Source organism: Molothrus ater, unplaced genomic scaffold (genome assembly GCF_012460135.2).
Source record: "Molothrus ater isolate BHLD 08-10-18 breed brown headed cowbird unplaced genomic scaffold, BPBGC_Mater_1.1 matUn_MA167, whole genome shotgun sequence".
Lineage (NCBI taxonomy): Eukaryota > Metazoa > Chordata > Aves > Passeriformes > Icteridae > Molothrus > Molothrus ater.
The window spans coordinates 110082-129494 of NW_023416708.1; the positions used below are offsets into that span (position 1 = coordinate 110082).

A 19413-nucleotide genomic window follows, 5' to 3' on the forward strand; every position below is an offset into this window, starting at 1 on the left:
CACCTATTACACACCTGTAACATACCTGCACACACCCCTGTACACCCGTTACACACCTGTGCACACCTGTCACACACGTCACACACCTGTACACACCTGTACACACCCATTACACACCTGTGCACACCTGTACACACATTTACACACCTGTCACACACCTGTACACACCCATTACACCCCATTACACACCTGTGCACACCTGTTACACACCCATGCACACCCATTACACACCTGTTACACACCCATTACACACCTGTGCACACCCATTACACACCTGCTCACACTCATTACACCCCATTACACACCTGTGCACCCCGGCTGAACCCCCCTGTGCTCATTGGGGTCCCCCCAGGGGCGTTCTGGGGTCAATCCCAAAGGTTTTGGGGTCGATCTCAGGGATTTGGGAATTCCAGGAGGGTTTGGGGTGAATTTAAAAGGTTTTTGGGCTGATTTCTGGGATTTGGGAATTCCAGGAGGGTTTGGGGTCAACCCCCAAAGGTTTTGGGGCCAATCTCGGCGATTTTGGGGTCCCAGAAATTTTGGGGTGAATCTCTGAGATTTTGGGGTCCCGGCCGGGGTTTTTGGGGTCGCTCCGAGGAATTTTGGGGTGGACTCGAGGCTTTTTGGGATCCTGTATTTCTGTACAGCGGGGGAGGGGACGGGGGGGGTCCCCACAATTGTCCCGGTCCGGGATCCGCCCGGGGGATCCATTTGGGATCTGGGATCCATTTGGGATCTGGGATCCATCCATGGATCCAGGATCTGTTCTGTGGGATCCGGGATCTGTCCGGGGGATCCAGAGGGGTCTGGGATCCATCCGTGGATCCAGGATCTGTCCTGTGGGTCCATTTGGGATCCGGGATCTGTCCGGGGGATCCATTCGGGATCCGGGATCCATTTGGGATCCGGGATCTGCCCAGGGTCCAGAGGGGTCTGGGATCCATCCATGGATCCGGGATCCGTCCTGTGGGTCCATTTGGGATCTGGGATCTGTCCAGGGCTCCAGGGGGCTCCAGGATCCATCCAGGGGATCCATTTGGGATCCGGGATCCGTCCTGTGGGTCCATTTGGGATCCAGGATCTGCCCAGGGTCCAGAGGGGTCCGGGACCCATTTGGGTGGTCCAGGATCCATTCGAGGGGTCCAGGGGGATCCAGGGGGTCCATTTGGGGTCTGGGATCCATCCAAGGGGCTCCAGAATCCACCCAGGGGATCCGGGATCTGTCTGGGGGATCCATCTGGGGGTCCAGGATCCATTCGGGGGCTCTGGGACCCATCCGAGGGGTCCGGGGGGCTCTGGGATCCATTTGGGGGCTCCAGGATCCACCCAGAAGATCCAGAGAGGCCCAGGATCCATTTGGGGGATCTGGGATCCGTCCAGAAGGTCCAGAGGGGTCCGGGACCCATTTGGGGGGTCCGGGTTCCATTTGAGGGGTCCAAGGGGATCTGGGATCCATCCAGAGAGGCCCAGGATCCATTTGGGAGGAGTCCGGAGGGATCTGGGACCCATCCTGCGAGTCCAGAGGGGTCCAGGGTCCATTTGAAGAGTCTGGGATCCATTTGGGGGATCTGGGATCCGTCCAGGGAGTCCAGAGGGGTCTGGGATCCATCCAGAGAGGCCCAGGATCCATTTGGGGGGATCTGGGATCCATTTGGGGGGTCCGGGACCCACCCGGGGCTGTCCAGGGGGATCCGCTCACGTCCGTGTTGGTCCCAGAGCATCCAGGAGGGAACCGAGCCCGGGATCCACCACAGCCGGGATCCGGCCCTGCCCGGTGTCCTGGGATCTGTCCTGGGAGTGTCCCTGTGTCTGTCCCTTTGTCCCAGTGTCTGTCCCTGTGCCCCAGTGTCCGGCCGTGTCCCGGGATCTGTCCCTGTCCTGGGATCTGTCCCTGTCCTGGGATCTGTCCCCGTGTCCCAGTGTCTGTCTCTGTCCTGGGATCCACCACAGCCGGGATCCGGCCCTGCCCGGTGTCCTGGGATCTGTCCTGGGAGTGTCCCTGTGTCTGTCCCTGTGTCCCAGTGTCTGTCCCTGTCCTGGGATCCGGCCCTGCCCGGTGTCCTGGGATCTGTCCTGGGAGTGTCCCTGTGTCTGTCCCTGTGTCCCAGTGTCTGTCCTTGTGTCATGTGTCTGTCCCTGTGTCCCAGTGTCTGTCCCTTTGTCCCAGTGTCCGGCCGTGTCCTGGGATCTGTCCCTGTCCTGGGATCTGTCCCTGTGTCCCAGTGTCTGTCCCTGTGTCCCAGTGTCTGTCCCTGTCCTGGGATCTGCCCCTGTCCCAGTGTCTGTCCCTGTCCCAGTGTCTGGCCATGTCCTGGGATCCGGTTGTGTCCAGTGTCCAGCCATGTCCCAGCACTGTCCCTGTCATGTCCTGGGCTCTGGCCGTGTCCAGTGTCCCTGTCCCTGTCCAGCAGTGTCCGTCCCTGTCCAGCAGTGTCCCTGTCCCTGTCCCAGCTGTGTCCCTGTCCCTGTCCCAGCAGTGTCCCTGTCCCTGTCCCAGCTGTGTCCGTCCCTGTCCCAGCAGTGTCCCTGTCCCTGTCCCAGCTGTGTCCCTGTCCCTGTCCCAGCAGTGTCCGTCCCTGTCCCTGTCCCAGCTGTGTCCCTGTCCCTGTCCAGCAGTGTCCCTGTCCAGTGTGCAGCTGTGTGCCTGTCCCTGTCCCTGTCCAGCTGTGTCCCTGCCCCTGTCCCAGCTGTGTCCCTGTCCCTGTCCCTGTCCAGCTGTGCTGTGTCCAGCAGTGACCCGGCTGTGTCCTGGGCTCTGGCCATGTCCAGTGTCCATCTGTGTCCCTGTCCCAGGGCCTGGCTGTGTCCAGTGTCCGGCTGTGTCCCTGTCCCTGTCCCCACTGTGTCCTGGGCTCTGGCCATGTCCAGTGTCCAGCACTGTCCCTGTCCCTGTTGTGGCACTGTCCCTGTCCCAGGACCTGGCTGTGTCCCTGTCCCCTGTCCCTGTCCCTGTCATGTCCTGGGCTCTGGCTGTATCCAGGGGTGCCCTGGGATTGTCCCCAACCCCATCCCTGTCCCAGGTGTGTCCCTGTCCCCATCCCTGTCCCAGGGCCTGGCTGTGTCCCCATCCCTGTCCCAGGTGCATCCCTGTCCCAGGTGTGTCCCTGTCCCCATCCCTGTCCCAGGTGTGTCCCTGTCCCTGTTCCTGTCCCAGGTGTGTCCCTGTCCCCATCCCTGTCCCAGGTGTGTCCTTGTTCCTGTCCCAGGTGTGTCCCTGTCCCTGTCCCTGTCCCAGGTGTGTCCCTGTCCCTGTCCCAGATCCAGCTGTGCCCTGGGATTGTCCCTGTGCCAGATGTGTCCCCATCCTTGTCCCCATCCCAGGATCCACCCGTCCCTGTCCCTGTCCCAGATGTGTCCCCATCCTTGTCCCTGTCCCCACCCCTGTCCCCTCTGTCCCTGTCCCTGTGCGGGATCAGCCAGGCCAGGGCTGTCCCTCAGTGTCCCCTGAATGTCCCTTGGTGTCCCCTGGCTGTCCCATGTGTCCCTCAGTGTCCCCTGGCTGTCCCTCAGGTGTCACAGATGTCCCTTGGTGTCCCCTGGGTGTCCCCTGGGTGTCCCACATGTCCTCCCTCCGTGTCCCCTGGGTGTCCTTTGGTGTCCCTCAGTGTCCCCTGGATGTCCCCCAGTGTCCCCTCAGTGTCCTTGGTGTCCCTCAGGGTCCCCTGGTGTCCCCAAAGTGCCACAGGGACCTGGGATGTCTCCCAGGTGACACAGGACCCACAGGTGTCCCCAGTGTCCCCGTGGGTCCCTGGGTGCCACCTCAGGCTGTCCCCAGTGTCCCCTCAGGTCACGGTGCCATGGGCGCCACCTCAGGCTCGGTGTCGCTGCTGTCCTCGATGTCCCCACGGTCCCCAGTGTCCCCTCAGGTCACAGTGCAGCCACCTCAGGCTCGGTGTCACTGCTGTCCCCAATGTCCTCTGTCAGTCACGGTGCCATTGGTGCCACCTTGGGCTGTCACTGCTGTCCCCAATGTCCCCGATGTCCCCTCAGGTCACGGTGCCATCGGTGCCACCTCGGGCTCGCTGTCGCTGCTGTCCCCGGTGTCCCCAGTGTCCCTTGAGGTCAGGGTTCTGTTGGTGCCACCTCAGGCTCTCTGTCCCCGGTGTCCCCGGTGTCCCCTGGGTGTCACGGTGCCGTCGGTGCCACCTCGGGCTCGCTGTCACTGCTGTCCCCGGTGTCCCCAGTGTCCCCAGTGTCCCCTGGGTGTCACGGTGCTGTTGGTGCCACCTCAGGCTCGCTGTCGCTGCTGTCCCCGGTGTCCCCAGTGTCCCCTGGGTGTCACGGTGCTGTCGGTGGCACCTCGGGCTCGCTGTCGCTGCTGTCCCCGGTGTCCCCGGTGTCCCCGGTGTCCCCCGGGGTCAGGGCGAAGGGCGGTGGCAGCTCCTCGTCTGAGGAGCCCAGCGAGTCCTCGTCCCCCAGGCGCGTCCCCAAGGCCACCGCGCCAAAGGACAGCGGCCCCCGCAGCAGCCGGATCTGGGACAGGGGACAGGGAGGGGACAGTGGGGACAGGGAGGGGACAGGGACAGGGGACAGGGACAGGGGACAGAGGGGAACAGCAGGGGACAGGGAGGGGACAGGACAGGGGACAGGACAGGGGACAACAGGGAACACGAGACAGGAACAGAGAGGGGACAGTGAGGGACAGGCAGGGGACAGCAGGACAGGGAACAGCGGGGACAGGCAGGGGACAGGGGACAGTGAGGACAGAGACAGGGGACAGAGAGGGGGCAGCAGGGACAGAGGGGACAGCCAAGGGACAGAGAGGGGAGGGGACAGGGGACAAGAAAGGGACAGGGATAGGGACAGGGGAAGTGATGGGGACGGGGACAGGGACAGGAACAGGGAGGGGACAGCGAGGGGACAAGGAGAGGAATGGAGATGGGACAGGAGGGGACAGGAGGGGACAGGAGGGGACAAAGGCCAACAGGGAAGGGCAGGAGGGAGGACACAGGGGGAACACGCTGTCACCAGCTGTCCCCAGGCCATGTGGCACTGAGGGGACATCGCCGGTGGCACTGGCAATGCCACCAGTGGCACTGGGGCCAGACTGGGGATCCCCCAGGACCTGTGGGTGCCACGTGGGTGTCCCCAACCCCTGTCACCTGCCCCAGCCCCCCTGGATGCCACCTGGGTGTCTCCCTACGTCCCTGGCCCCCAGTGTCCCCAGTGATGTCCCCCGGTGTCCCCAGTGGTGTCCCCAGTGATGTCCCCAGTGGTGTCCCCAGTGATGTCCCCAGTGATGTCCCCAATGATGTCCCCCGATGTCCCCAGTGGTGTCCCCACCTCGGCCTTGAGCTGCCGGATGTGGCCCTGCAGGTGCCGGATGTACTGCGCCCCCCGTGTCCCCAGTGGTGTCCCCAGTGGTGTCCCCAGTGATGTCCCCAATGATGTCCCCAGTGATGTCCCCAGTGATGTCCCCAGTGATGTCCCCCGTGTCCCCAGTGATGTCCCCAGCGATGTCCCCAGCGATGTCCCCAGCGATGTCCCCAGTGATGTCCCCAGTGGTGTCCCCACCTCGGCCTTGAGCTGCCGGATGTGGCCCTGCAGGTGCCGGATGTACTGCGCCGCGTCCGAGTGCTCCAGCTGGCCCTGCAGCCGCCCCTCCTCCCGCTGGGGACACCGAGGGGACACCGAGGGGACGCTGAGGGGACACCGCGGCCACCTGGCCCCTCCTGTGCCCCCCATGTCCCCTGTGTCCACTCCATGTCTCCATGACCTTCATGTCCACCACATCCCCGTGTCCCCCCATGTCCCCTCCGTGTCCCCCCGTGTCCCCTCCGTGTCCCCCCATGTCCCCTCCATGTCCCCCTGTCCCCTCCATGTCCCCCCATGTCCCCCCCGTCCCCTCTGTGTCCCCCATCCCCTCCATGTCCCCTCCGTGTCCCCCCTTGTCCCCTCCGTGTCCCCCCATGTCCCCTCCATGTCCCCCTGTCCCCTCCATGTCCCCTCCATGTCCCCCCATGTCCCCTCCATGTCCCCCCATGTCCCCCCATGTCCCCTCCGTGTCCCCCCTTGTCCCCTCCGTGTCCCCCCATGTCCCCCCATCCCTGTGTCCCCCATCCCCTCCATGTCCCTGATGTCCCCCTGATGTCCCCAATGTCCCTCATCCCTTCCATCCCCCCCATGTCCCCAGTGTCCCCAGTGTCCCCAAGGTCCTCCATCCCCTCCATGTCCCCGTGTCCCCCATCCCTTCCATGTCCCCGATGTCCCCCATGTCCTACTCATGTCCCTCTGTCCCCTCCGTGTCCCCCCATGTCCCCACGTCCCTGTGTCCCCCATCCCCTCCATGTCCCACTCATGTCCCCAGTATCTCCAAGGTCCCCCATCCCCTCCATGTCCCCATGTCCCCCCCATGTCCCCTCCATGTCCACATGTCCCCGTGTCCCCCACAATCCCTTCCCTGTCCCCAATGTCCCCATGTCCTCCCTCCACCCCATGTCCCCACGATGTCCCCAATGTCCCCCATGTCCCAATGTCCCGCTGATGTCCCCAATGTCCCCCATGTCCCCCTGATGTCCCCAATGTCCCCAGTATCCCCATCCCCTCCATGTCCCGATGTTTCCATTTCCCCACATCCCCCAGTGTCCCCATTGTCCCTGATGTCCCCATGACCCTCACGTCCCCCATCCGCTCCATGTCCCCATGTCCTTGATGTCCCAAATGTCCCCATTGTCCCCATGTCCCCACCACATCCCCCATGTCCCTGATGTCCCCATGTCTCCCCGATGTCCCAAATATCCCTGATGTCCCCATATCCCCCACATCCCCCAATGTCTCCATGTCCCCCTGATGTCCCCAATGTCCCCATTGTCCCTGACACCTCCCCGATGTCCCTGATGTCCCCATGTCTCCCTGATGTCCCCATGTCCCCCCAGCGTCTCTGATGTCCCCATATCCCCCACATCCCCCAATGTCTCTGATGTCCCCAATGTCTCCCTGATGTCCCCATGTCCCCCCAGCGTCTCTGATGTCCCCATATCCCCCACATCCCCCAATGTCTCCGATGTCCCCATTGTTCCCATGTCCCCCCGATATCCCCATGTCCCCCAGTGTCCCCCAGTGTCCCCCAGTGTCCCCGTACCTGGATCTCCAGCTCGGCCACGCGCTGCCTCATCTCGGCCAGGGCGGCCATGCTGTCGGCCTCGCGCAGCCGCACGGCCATCACCTCCTCCTTGCTCTGGGGACAGCGCTGTCACCGCGGGGCGCCCGGGGACACCGCGGGGACACCCGGGGACAGCCCAGGGACAGCACTGGGACAGCCCTGGGACAGCACTGGCACACCGTGGGGATAGCCCCAGGGACACCCACAGGGACACCCCCAGGGACACTCCAGGGACAGGCCTGGGACAGGCCTGGGACACCGTGGGGACAGCCCCAGGGACAGCACTGGGACACCGCAGGGACACCGCAGGGACACCCAGGGACAGCCCTGTCACTGGGGACACCCAGGGACACCCAGGGACACCAGGGGACACCCAGGGACAGCTCCAGGACATCCCGGACACCCCCAGGGACACTGCAGGGACAGCCAGGGACAGCCCTGTCACCATGGGGACAGCCAGGGACATGCAGGGACATCCCCCCAGGCCAGCCCTGTCACTGGGGACAGTGTGGGGACACCTTGGACACCCCCAGGGACAGCCCTGTCACTGGGGACACACAAGGACACCCAGGGACACGCAGGGACACTTCAGGGCCCTGGGGACATCCCCGTGTGTGTCCCAAGAGTGCCCAATGTCCCCAATGTCCCCAACACCCCCAATGTTCCCAACATCCCTGCTGTCTCCAGAGCTGTCTCCAGTGTCCCCAACACCTCCAATGATGCTCCCAATGTCCCCAATGCCCACAGTGTCCCCAGGGTGTCCCCAACTGCCCCAGTGCCTCCAACATCTCCAAGTGTCCCCAATGTCCCAAATCCCTCAATGTCCCCAGTGATGTCCCCAATGATGTCCCCAATTCCCCCAATGTCCCAAATGTCCCCAATACCACCAATGTCCCCAGTGTCCCTGATGTCTGCGATGATGTCCCCAACATCTCCAGCATCCCTTAGGATGTCCCAAATGCCCCCAACACCCCCAAGGGTCCCCACTCTCCCCAACATCCCAATGTCCCCAATATCCCCAAGTGTCCCCAATGTTCCCAATGTGTCAATGTGCTCAATGGCCCCAATGTCCCAAGTGTCCCCAATGTCCCCAATCCTCCCAATACACTCCTGTCCCTGATGTCCCCACTGTCCCCGATGCCCCCAGTGCCCCCAGTGTCCCCGATGCCCCCAGTGTCCCCAATGTCCCCGATGCCCCCAGTGTCCCCAATGTCCCCGTTGCTGTCCCCACCTTGCACTGAGCCTCCGCGTGTTTCCGGTGGCTCTCGCTGAGCTGGGCCTGCAGCCCCTGGCTCTGGGCGGCCGCGGCGCGGAGCTGCTCCCTTAGGCCAGCGCAGGCCTGCTCGGCCCGGCCCAGCACCGACCGCTGGATGCGCCCCTAAACCGGGGTTAAACCGGGGTTAAACCGGGGTTAAACCGGGATTAAACCAGGATAGACCCGGGATAGACCCGGGATAGACCCAGCATAACCCAGCCCTGCTGCTCCCTTAGGCCAGCGCAGGCCTGCTCAGCCCGGCCCAGCACCGACCGCTGGATGCGCCCCTAAACCGGGGTTAAACCGGGGTTAAACCGGGGTTAAACTGGGATAGACCCGGGATAGACCCAGCATAACCCAGCCCTGCTCGGCCCGGCCCAGCACCGACCGCTGGATGCGCCCCTAAACCGGGGTTAAACCGGGATAGACCCGGGATAGACCCAGCACAACCCAGCCCTGCTCCCTTAGGCCAGCGCAGGCCTGCTCGGCCCGGCCCAGCACCGACCGCTGGATGCGCCCCTAAACCGGGGTTAAACCGGGGTTAAACCGGGGTTAAACCGGGATAGACCCGGGATAGACCCGGGATAGACCTGGGATAGACCCAGGATAGACCTGGCACCAACTCAGCCCTGCTCCCTTAGGCCAGCGCAGGCCTGCTCGGCCCAGCCCAGCACCGAGCGCTGGATGCGCCCCTAAACCGGGGTTAAACCAGGGTTAAACTGGGGTTAAACCAGGATAGACCCGGGATAGACCCAGCATAAACCCGGGATAGACCCAGCACCAACCCAGCCCTGCTGCCCCAGGCCAGCGCAGGCCTGCTCGGCCCGCCCAGCACCGAGCGCTGGATGCGCCCCTGGACTGGGATTAAACCGGGATTAAACCCAGGATTAACCTGGGATAAACCCGGGATTAAACCCAGGATTAACCTGGGATAAACCTGGGATTAAACCCAGGATTAACCTGGGATAAACCCGGGATTAAACCCAGGATTAACCTGGGATAAACCTGGGATTAAACCCAGGATTAACCTGGGATAAACCCGGGATTAAACCCAGGATTAACCTGGGATAAACCCGGGATTAAACCCAGGATTAAACCCAGGATTAACCTGGGATAAACCCCAGGATTAACCCATCAAAATCCTGGGATAAACACAAAGTTAATTTGGGATAAACCTGGGGATAAACCCTGGTTCCTGCTCTCCCAGTGCTCCCAGTTCACTTCCCAGTCCCTCCCAGTGTCTCACCTGTGTCTCCAGGTGCAGCACCCAGTGCTCCCAGTCCCTCCCAGTGTCTCACCTGTGTCTCCAGGTGCAGCACCCAGTGCTCCCAGTCCGTCCCAGTGTCTCACCTGTGTCTCCAGGTGCAGCACCCAGTGCTCCCAGTCCCTCCCAGTCCCTCACCTGTGTCTCCAGGTGCAGCACCCAGTGCTCCCAGTCCGTCCCAGTCCCTCACCTGTGTCTCCAGGTGCAGCACCCTCTGTCCCAGTCCCTCCCAGTCCCTCACCTGTGTCTCCAGGTGCAGCACCCAGTGCTCCCAGTCCCTCCCAGTCCCTCACCTGTGTCTCCAGGTGCAGCCCCCTCTGTCCCAGCACCCTCAGCCCCATTCCCAGTCCCTCCCAGTCCCTCCCAGTCCGTCCCAGTCCCTCACCTGTGTCTCCAGGTGCAGCACCCTCTGTCTCAGCGCCCTCAGCTCCGCCTGGGCCTGGCTCTCGCGGAGCTGCACCCCCAGCACGGCCTCGTGCAGCGCCCGCGGCTCCTTCCAGCGGCCCCCGCACACCTGGGGACACACCCGGTCAGGTGACACACCTGGGACACCTGGGGACACCTGGGGACACACCCTGGGAACATCTGGTCAGGTATAGGGACACCTGGGGACACACCCGGTCAGGTGTGGGGACACCTGGGACATCTGGGGACACCTGGGGACCCACCTGGTCAGGTGTGGGGACATCTGGGAACACCTGGGGACACCTGGGACACCTGGGGACACACCCTGGGGACACCTGGGGGACACCTGGTCGGGTATGGGGACACCTGGGGACCCATGTGGTGAGGTATGGGGACACCTGGGGACACACCTGGTCACACCTGGTCAGGTGAGACACACCTGGGGACACACCTGGGGACACCTGGTCAGGAATGGGGACACCTGGGACACCTGGGGACCCATGTGGTGAGGTATGGGGACACCTGGGGACACCCCTGGTCAGGTGACACACCTGGGACACCTGGGGGACACACCCTGGGGACACCTGGTCAGGTGACACACACCTGGGGACAGCTGGGGGACACTGGGGACACACCTGGTCAGGTATGGGGACACACCTGGGGACAGCTGGGACATCTGCCAGGCATCCCCCAGGTGTCCCCAGTGTCCCTGTGTCACCTGCCAGGTGTCCCCGATGTCCCCAGTGTCCCCCATATCTCACCTGCCAGGTGTCCCCGATGTCCCCAGGGTCACTCAGGTGTCCCCGATGTCCCCAGGGTCACTCAGGTGTCCCCAGTGTCCCCGTCTCACCCACCAGGTGTCCCCAATGTCCCCAGTGTCCCCCATATCTCACCTGCCAGGTGTCCCCGATGTCCCCAGGGTCACTCAGGTGTCCCCAATGTCCCTGTGTCACCTGCCAGGTGTCCCCGATGTCCCCAGGGTCACTCAGGTGTCCCCAATGTCCCTGTGTCACCTGCCAGGTGTCCCCAATGTCCCCGATGTCCCCATCTCACCTGCCAGGTGTCCCCAATGTCCCCAGGGTCACTCAGGTGTCCCCAATGTCCCTGTGTCACCTGCCAGGTGTCCCCAATGTCCCCAGGGTCACTAAGGTGTCCCCAGGGTCACTCAGGTGTCCCCAGTGTCCCCGTCTCACCCACCAGGTGTCCCCGATGTCCCCAGGGTCCCCCATATTTCACCTGCCAGGTGTCCCCGATGTCCCCAGGGTCACTCAGGTGTCCCTGTCTCACCTGCCAGGTGTCCCCGATGTCCCCAGGGTCACTCAGGTGTCCCCAGTGTCCCCGTCTCACCTGCCAGGTGTCCCCGATGTCCCCGATGTCCCCGATGTCCCTCAGTGCCAGCTCCTGCAGCTCCTCCTGCAGCCGAACCACGCTGGAGTCATCCGGGAGCAGCGGCTGCCGCTGGGGACAGGGACAGACAGACATCAGGGACAGATGGACAGACGGACATCAGGGACAGATGGACAGACGGACATCAGGGACAGGGACAGAGGGACATCAGGGACAGACGGACAGACGGACATCAGGGACAGATGGACAGCAGGGACAGCAGGGACAGGGACAGAGGGACAGGGGGACGGGGACAGGGACAGACGGACATCAGGGACAGATGGACAGCAGGGACAGACGGACATCAGGGACAGGGACAGAGGGACAGGGGGACAGCAGGGACAGGGACAGGGGGACAGAGGGACAGGGGGACGGACATCAGGGACAGACGGACATCAGGGACAGATGGACAGAGGGACAGGGGGACGACAGGGACAGACGGACATCAGGGACAGACGGACATCAGGGACAGATGGACAGAGGGACAGGGGGACGACAGGGACAGACGGACATCAGGGACAGGGACAGGGGGACGACAGGGACAGGGACAGGGGGACAGCAGGGACAGAGGGACAGCGGGGACAGGGACAAGGCACACTGGGGACAGGGACATCAGGGGGGACAGACAGAGGGACCCTCACAGGCCACCTGCGACAGCTCCTGTCCCCAAGGCCACCCACGGGACCCTCCCTGTCCCCTCCCTGTCCCCAGAGCCACCCACGGGACCCTCCCTGTCCCCTCCCTGTCCCCAGGGGCACCCATGGGACCCTCCCCACCCCTGATGCCACCCCTGGTGTCACCCCGGTGTCCCCCCGGTGTCACCTTCTCCATGTCCAGGACCTTGTCCTGCATCTCCTTGAGGGCTCCCAGGGTTTCGCTCTCGCGCAGCCGCGACCGCTCCAGCTCCGTCTCCAGGTGCGCCACGAACTCCTCGCTCAGGCGGGGGTTACCCTGTCCCCGGTGTCCCCAATGTCACCAATGTCACCAAATGGCACCAATGTCACCAATGTCACCTCCCAACCACCCCAACCTCGCTCAGGCGGGGGTTACCCTGTCCCCAGTGTCCCCAATGTCACCGAAGGTCACCAAAGGTCACCAAAGGTCACCTCCCACCTGCCAAGCGCTGCTCCAAGAGATGGGATTCACCAAATGTCCCCAAGTGTCCCCAAGTGTCACCTCCCCATTGTCCCCACCCACCACGAACTCCTCACTCAGACCGAGGTTACCCTGTCCCCAGTGTCCCCAGTGTCCCCAGTGTCCCCAAGTGTCCCCAGTGTCACCAAGTGTCACCTCCCACCTGCCATGAAATCCTCGTTCATGCAGGAGTTACCTGTGCCACCAAATGTCACCAAATGTCACCAAAGGTCACCTGCAGCATTGTCACCCGGGGACAGTGACACACGGGTGACAATGACACGGGTGACAATGACACACTCAGGTGACACATACAGGTGATACAGCGACATACGCAGGTGACACACAGGTGACACAGTGACACACAGGTGACAGTGACACACTCAAATGACACACTCAGGTGACACAGTGACACAAATGACACAGGAGGTGACACACAGGTGACACACAGGTGATACAGTGACACACACAATGACACACACAGGTGACAGTGACACACACAGTGACACACAGTGACACACACAGTGACACACACAGTGACAGTGACACACACAGTGACACACACAGGTGACAATGACACAGTGACACACACAGTGACACACAGGTGACAGACAATGACACACCTGCAGCTCCCTGATGGTGCTCTGTGCCCGCCGCAGGCTCTCCGTGGCTGAGCTGCAGCGTTGGCAATGACACACACAGTGACAATGACACACACAGTGACAATGACACACGGGTGACACACAGGTGACAATGACACACACAGTGACACACACAGGTGACACACAGGTGACAATGACACACCTGCAGCTCCCTGATGGTGCTCTGTGCCCGTCTCAGGCTCTCGGTGGCTGAGCTGCAGCGTTGGCAGTGACACACAGTGACAGTGACACACAGTGACAATGACACACACAGTGACACACACAGTGACACACAGGTGACAATGACACACAGTGACACACAGTGACACACAGTGACAGTGACACACACAGTGACACACACAGTGACACACACAGTGACACACAGGTGACAATGACACACCTGCAGCTCCCTGATGGTGCTCTGTGCCCGTCTCAGGCTCTCCGTGGCTGAGCTGCAGCGTTGGGGCAGTGACACATAGTGACAGTGACACACACAGTGACACACACAGGTGACACAGAGGTGACAGTGACACACACAGGTGACAGTGACACACACAGGTGACACACAGTGACACACACAGGTGACAGTGACACACCTGCAGCTCCCTGATGGTGCTCTGTGCCCGTCTCAGGCTCTCCGTGGCTGAGCTGCAGCGTTGCCGCACCAGCGCCAGCTCCCGCCGGATGACGTCGTTCTCCTCGGCCTCCTGCGCCCGCGTCACCTGGCCCTGGGGACAATGGGGACACCTTGGGGACACCTTGGGGACACTGGGGACAATGGGGACAGTGTCACCTCCTGCGCCTGCGTCACCTGGCCCTGGGGACAATGGGGACACCTTGGGGACAATGGGGACACCTTGGGGACACTGGGGACAATGGGGACAGTGTCACCTCCTGCGCCTGCGTCACCTGGCCCTGGGGACAATGGGGACACCTTGGGGACAATGGGGACACCTTGGGGACACTGGGGACAATGGGGACAGTGTCACCTCCTGCGCCTGCGTCACCTGGCCCTGGGGACAATGGGGACACCTTGGGGACAATGGGGACACCTTGGGGACACTGGGGACACCTTGGGGACAATGGGGACACCTTGGGGACAGTGTCACCTCCTGCGCCCGCGTCACCTGGCCCTGGGGACAATGGGACATTGGGGACAATGGGGACACATTGGGGACAATGGGGATAATGGGGACACATTGGGGACAGTGTCACCTCCTGCGCCCGTGTCACCTGGCCCTGGGGACAATGGGGACAATGGGGACAGCAGGGACAGTGTCATCTGGCCCTGGGGACATTGGGGACACCTTGGGGACAATGGGGACACCTTGGGGACAGTGTCACCTCCTGCGCCCGCGTCACCTGGCCCTGGGAACAATGGGGACACCTTGGGGACAATGGGGATAATGGGGACAGCAGGGACAGTGTCACCTGGCCCTGGGGACAATGGGGACAACAGGGACAGTGTCACCTGGCCCTGGGGACAATGGGGACAACAGGGACAGTGTCACCTGGCCCTGGGGACATTGGGGACAATGGGGACAGCAGGGACAGTGTCACCTCCTGCACCCGCGTCACCTGGCTCTGGGGACAGAGGGGACATTGGGGACACCTTGGGGACACCTTGGGGACACTGGGGACAGTGGGGACAATGGGGACAGTGTCACCTGGCCCTAGGGACATTGGGGACAGAGGGGACACCTTGGGGACACTGGGGACAGTGGGGACAGCAGGGACACTGGGGACATTGGGGACAATGGGGACAGCAGGGACAGTGTCACCTCCTGCGCCCGCATCACCTGGCCCTGGGGACATTGGGGGGACAATGGGGACAATGGGGACAATGGGGACAATGGGGACAGTGTCACCTGGCCCTGGGGACATTGGGGACAGAGGGGACACCTTGGGGACACTGGGGACATTGGGGACAATGGGGACAGTGTCACCTGGCCCTAGGGACATTGGGGACAGAGGGGACACCTTGGGGACACTGGGGACATTGGGGACAGTGTCACCTCTTGTGCCTGCGTCACCTGGCCTTGGGGACAATGGGAACACCTTGGGGACAATGGGGACACCTTGGGGACAGCAGGGACAGCAGGGACAGCGTCACCTCCTGGGCCTGTGCCACCTGGCCTTGGGGACACTGGGGACGTTGGGGGCAATGGGGACACTGGGGACGCTGTCACCTCCTGCCACCAGGGCTGTGGTGGCACTGGGGGCACAGTGAGTGACACTGGGGACAGGGAGGTGACACTGGAGGTGCCACCAGCCCCGTTTGTCCCTTCCCCACCCCAAACCCCAAAAATCCCCAATTCCCCCCCCCCCAAAATTCCTCAAAATTCACCAGAATTCCCCCAAAATTCCCCCCCCCAAATTCCCTGAATTGCCTCAAAATTTCCCCAAAATTCGAAATTCCCCCCCAATCCCTCAATCCCCCAACACTTCCCCTGAATTCATCAGAATTCCCCCAAAATTCCCCCAAATTCCAAAAAAATCCCCCAAAATTCCCCCCAAATCCTCCAAATCCCCCAAAATTCCATCAAAATTGCCCCAAATTCCCCCAAAATTCGAAATTCCCCCCGAATTCACCAGAATTCCCCCCAAATTCCTCAAATTTTTCCCAAAATTCCCCAGAATTTCCCCTAAAATTTCATCAAAATCCCCAATATTCCCCCCAAATCCCCCAACATTCAAAATCCCTCCCAAATCCCCCCAAATTTCCCCAAAATTCACCAAAATCTCCCCAAATTTCCCCAAATTCCATCGAAATTCCCCCAAATTCCCCCCAGCGTGCGCGGGAGCCTCAGAGAAGCGGAAAAAAAAGGTGGGAAAAAAAAAGGCAGAAAAAAGGAAAATCCCCCCAAAAGTGGGGCTGGGGAGGGGAGGGAGGAAAAGGAGGAAAATTGGGAAAAAATTGGGAAAAAATTGGGAAAAAAGTGGGAAAATCAGGGAAATTGGGGAAATAAATCAGTAAAATAAGAGAGGAAAATTAGGAAAAAAAATCAGGAAAATCTGGAAAACAAATCAGTAAAATGGGGAAGAAAATTGGGAAAATCAAATGGGGAAAATCAGGAAAATATCGGGAAAATTGGGGGGAAAATCAGGAAAATATCAGGAAAATATCGGGAAAATTGGGGGGAAAATTGGGGGGAAAATTGGGGGGAAATTGGGGAAATAAATCAGGAAAATCAGGGGGAAAATTGGGAGAAAATAACAGAAAAAAATTGGGGAAAAAATCTGGGAAATCGGGGAAAAATCGGGAAAATTGGGGGGGGAATAGGGAAAATAAATTGGGAAAATAAATCGGGAAAATTGGGAAAAAGTTGGGAAAATCAATTGGGAAAATCAGGGAAATAAATCAGGAAAATCAGAGAGGAAAATTAGGAAAAAAAAATCGGGAAAATCTGGAAAACAAATCAGTAAAATGGGGAAGAAAATCAGGAAAATATCAGGAAAATATCGGGAAAATTGGGGGGAAAATTGGGGAAATAAATCAGGAAAATCAGGGGGAAAATTGGGAGAAAATAACAGAAAAAAATCGGGGAAAAAATCTGGGAAATCGGGGAAAAATCGGGAAAATAAATCGGGAAAATTGGGAAAAATTGGGAAAAAATTGGGAAAATCAATTGGGGAAATTGGGGAAATAAATCAGGAAAATCAGAGAGGAAAATTAGGAAAAAAAATCGGGAAAATCGGGGGGAAATGTGGAAAATTGGGGGGAAAATCAGGAAAATCAATCGGGAAAATCTTGGGAAAGTTGGGGGAAAATAACAGAAAAAAATCAGGGAAAAAATCTGGGAAATCGGGGAAAAATCGGGAAAATAGGGGGAAAATAAATTGGGAAAATAAATTGGGAAAATTGGGAAAAATTGGGAAAATCAATTGGGGAAATTGGGGAAATAAATCAGGAAAATCAGAGAGGAAAATTAGGAAAAAAAATCGGGAAAATCGGGGGGGAAATTGGGAAAATTGGGGGGAAAATCAAGAAAATCAATCGGGAAAATCTTGGGAAAATTGGGGGAAAATAACAGAAAAAAATTGGGGAAAAAATCTGGGAAATCGGGGAAAAATCGGGAAAATAGGGGGAAAATAAATTGGGAAAATAAATTGGGAAAATCAATTGGGAAAATCAATTGGGAAAATTGGGAAAAATTGGGAAAATCAATTGGGAAAATCAGGGAAATAAATCAGGAAAAAAAATCGGGAAAATCTGGAAAACAAATCAGTAAAATGGGGAAGAAAATCGGGAAAATCAATGGGGAAAATCAGGAAAATATCGGGAAAATTGGGGGGAAAATTGGGGGGAAATTGGGGAAATAAATCGGAAAAATCAGGGGGAAAATTGGGGGAAAATAACAGAAAAAAATCGGGGAAAAAATCTGGGAAATTGGGGAAAAATTGGGAAAATTGGGGGGGGAAATAGGGAAAATAAATTGGGAAAATAAATCGGGAAAATTGGGAAAAAATTGGGAAAATCTATTGGGAAAATCAGGGAAAAAATCAGGGAAATTGGGAAAATCAATCAGGAAAATTGGGAATATATTGGGAAAATTGGGGAAAAAATCAGGAAAATTGGGGAAATATTGGGAAAATATCAGGAAAATATCGGGAAAATATTGGGGAAATCAGGGAAATGATCAGGAAAATATTGGGAAATGGGGAAAATATTGGGATTATCGGGAAATCTCAGGAAAATTGGGATTATATTGGGATTATATCGGGAAAGTATTGGGAGAATTGGGAAAAAATCCTGAAAATATCGGGAAAATATTGGGATTACAGGGAAAATTGGGAAAATATTTGGATTATATTGGGATTATATTGGGAAAATATCGGGAAAATATTCGGAATATTGGGAATATATTGGAAAATATTGGGGAAAATATCAGGAAAATATTGGGAAAGTATTGGGAAAATATTGGGAAAGTATTGGGATTATTGGGAAAATATTTGGATTATTGGGAAAATATTGGGAAAGTATTGGGAGAACCTTGGGAGTATCAGGAAAATTGGGAAAAAATCAGGGAAATATCAGGAAAATAAATTGGGAAAATTGAGGGAATTGGGAAAATTGAGGGAATAAACTGGAGGGGGAAAAATTGGGGGGAAAATGGGGAAAATCAACTGGGAAAAAGGGGAAATCAATTGGGAAAAAGGGGAAATCAATTGGGAAAATGGGGAAATCAATTGGGAAAATGGGGAAATCAACTGGGAAAATGGCAGAAAAATGGGGAATTCAATAGGGAAATGGGGGAGTTGGGGGTCTATGGGGTCTATGGCGCAATGGGGGTTTAGGGTCTATGGGGACATTTAGGGTCTATGGGGTCTATGGGGACGTTTGGGGTCTATGGGGCAATGGGGGTTTAGGGTCTATGGGGCAATGGGGGTTTGGGGTCTATGGGGTCTATGGGGAGTTTGGGGTCTATGGGGTCTATGGGGTCTATGGGGCAATGGGTGTTTGGGGTCTATGGGGTCTATGGGGACATTTGGGGTCTATGGGGACATTTAGGGTCTATGGGGTCTATGGGGACATTTGGGGTCTATGGGGACATTTAGGGTCTATGGGGTCTATGGGGACATTTGGAGTCTATGGGGACATTTGGGGTCTATGGGGTCTATGGGGCAATGAGGGTTTGGGGTCTATGGGGTCTATGGGGACGTTTGGGGTCTATGGGGACATTTAGGGTCTATGGGGTCTATGGGGACGTTTGGGGTCTATGGGGTCTATGGGGCAATGGGGGTTTAGGGTCTATGGGGTCTATGGGGTCTATGGGGTCTATGGGGCAATGGGGGTTTGGGGTCTATGGGGTCTATGGGGTCTATGGGGTCTATGGGGACATTTGGGGTCTATGGTGTCTATGGGGACGTTTGGGGTCTATGGGGTCTATGGGGACATTTAGGGTCTATGGGGACATTTGGGGTCTATGGGGTCTATGGGGTCTATGGGGTCTATGGGAACTCTGCAGGATTCCCGCGGGGCCCGGCCGTACCTGGATGAGGCGATCGGCCAGGGCTGCGCTCTCCTGGGGAGGGGACAGAGACAGGGACACGTCAGGGACAGGGACAGGGACAGGGACAGGGACAGAGAGACAGGGACAGGGACAGGGACAGAGGGACAGGGACAGAGAGACAGGGACACATCAGGGACAGAGACAGGGACAGAGACAGGGACAGAGGAACAGGGACAGGGACAGGGACAGGGACAGGTCAGGGCCAGTGGGGA

General features: G+C 58.8%; 1 protein-coding gene across 1 annotated transcript; it reads right to left on the minus strand.

The window, feature by feature from the left end:
• Positions 1 to 618: 618 nt before the first annotated feature.
• LOC118701235 (EVI5-like protein) lies at positions 619 to 13226 on the minus strand. The gene is made up of 8 exons (XM_054518412.1): positions 13170 to 13226; positions 12235 to 12363; positions 11374 to 11484; positions 10007 to 10135; positions 8334 to 8480; positions 7082 to 7177; positions 5515 to 5610; positions 619 to 4473 (listed from the first exon to the last, which is right to left on the minus strand). The coding sequence occupies exons 2-8, from the start codon at positions 12262 to 12264 to the stop codon at positions 4279 to 4281; spliced, it is 804 nt and encodes a 267-aa protein (XP_054374387.1). The 5' UTR covers positions 12265 to 12363; positions 13170 to 13226; the 3' UTR covers positions 619 to 4278.
• Positions 13227 to 19413: the final 6187 nt, after the last annotated feature.

Coding starts and splice junctions, on each gene's coding strand:
- LOC118701235 (XM_054518412.1), bottom strand. CDS start 12,264: ATGCAGGACAAGGTCCTGGACATGGAGAAG. Junction 5,611..7,081: donor TGGCCGAGCTGGAGATCCAG/GTACGGGGACAC, acceptor CGGTGTCCCCAG/CGGGAGGAGGGGCGGCTGCA. Junction 4,474..5,514: donor TCCGGCAGCTCAAGGCCGAG/GTGGGGACACCA, acceptor CCCCTGTCCCAG/ATCCGGCTGCTGCGGGGGCC.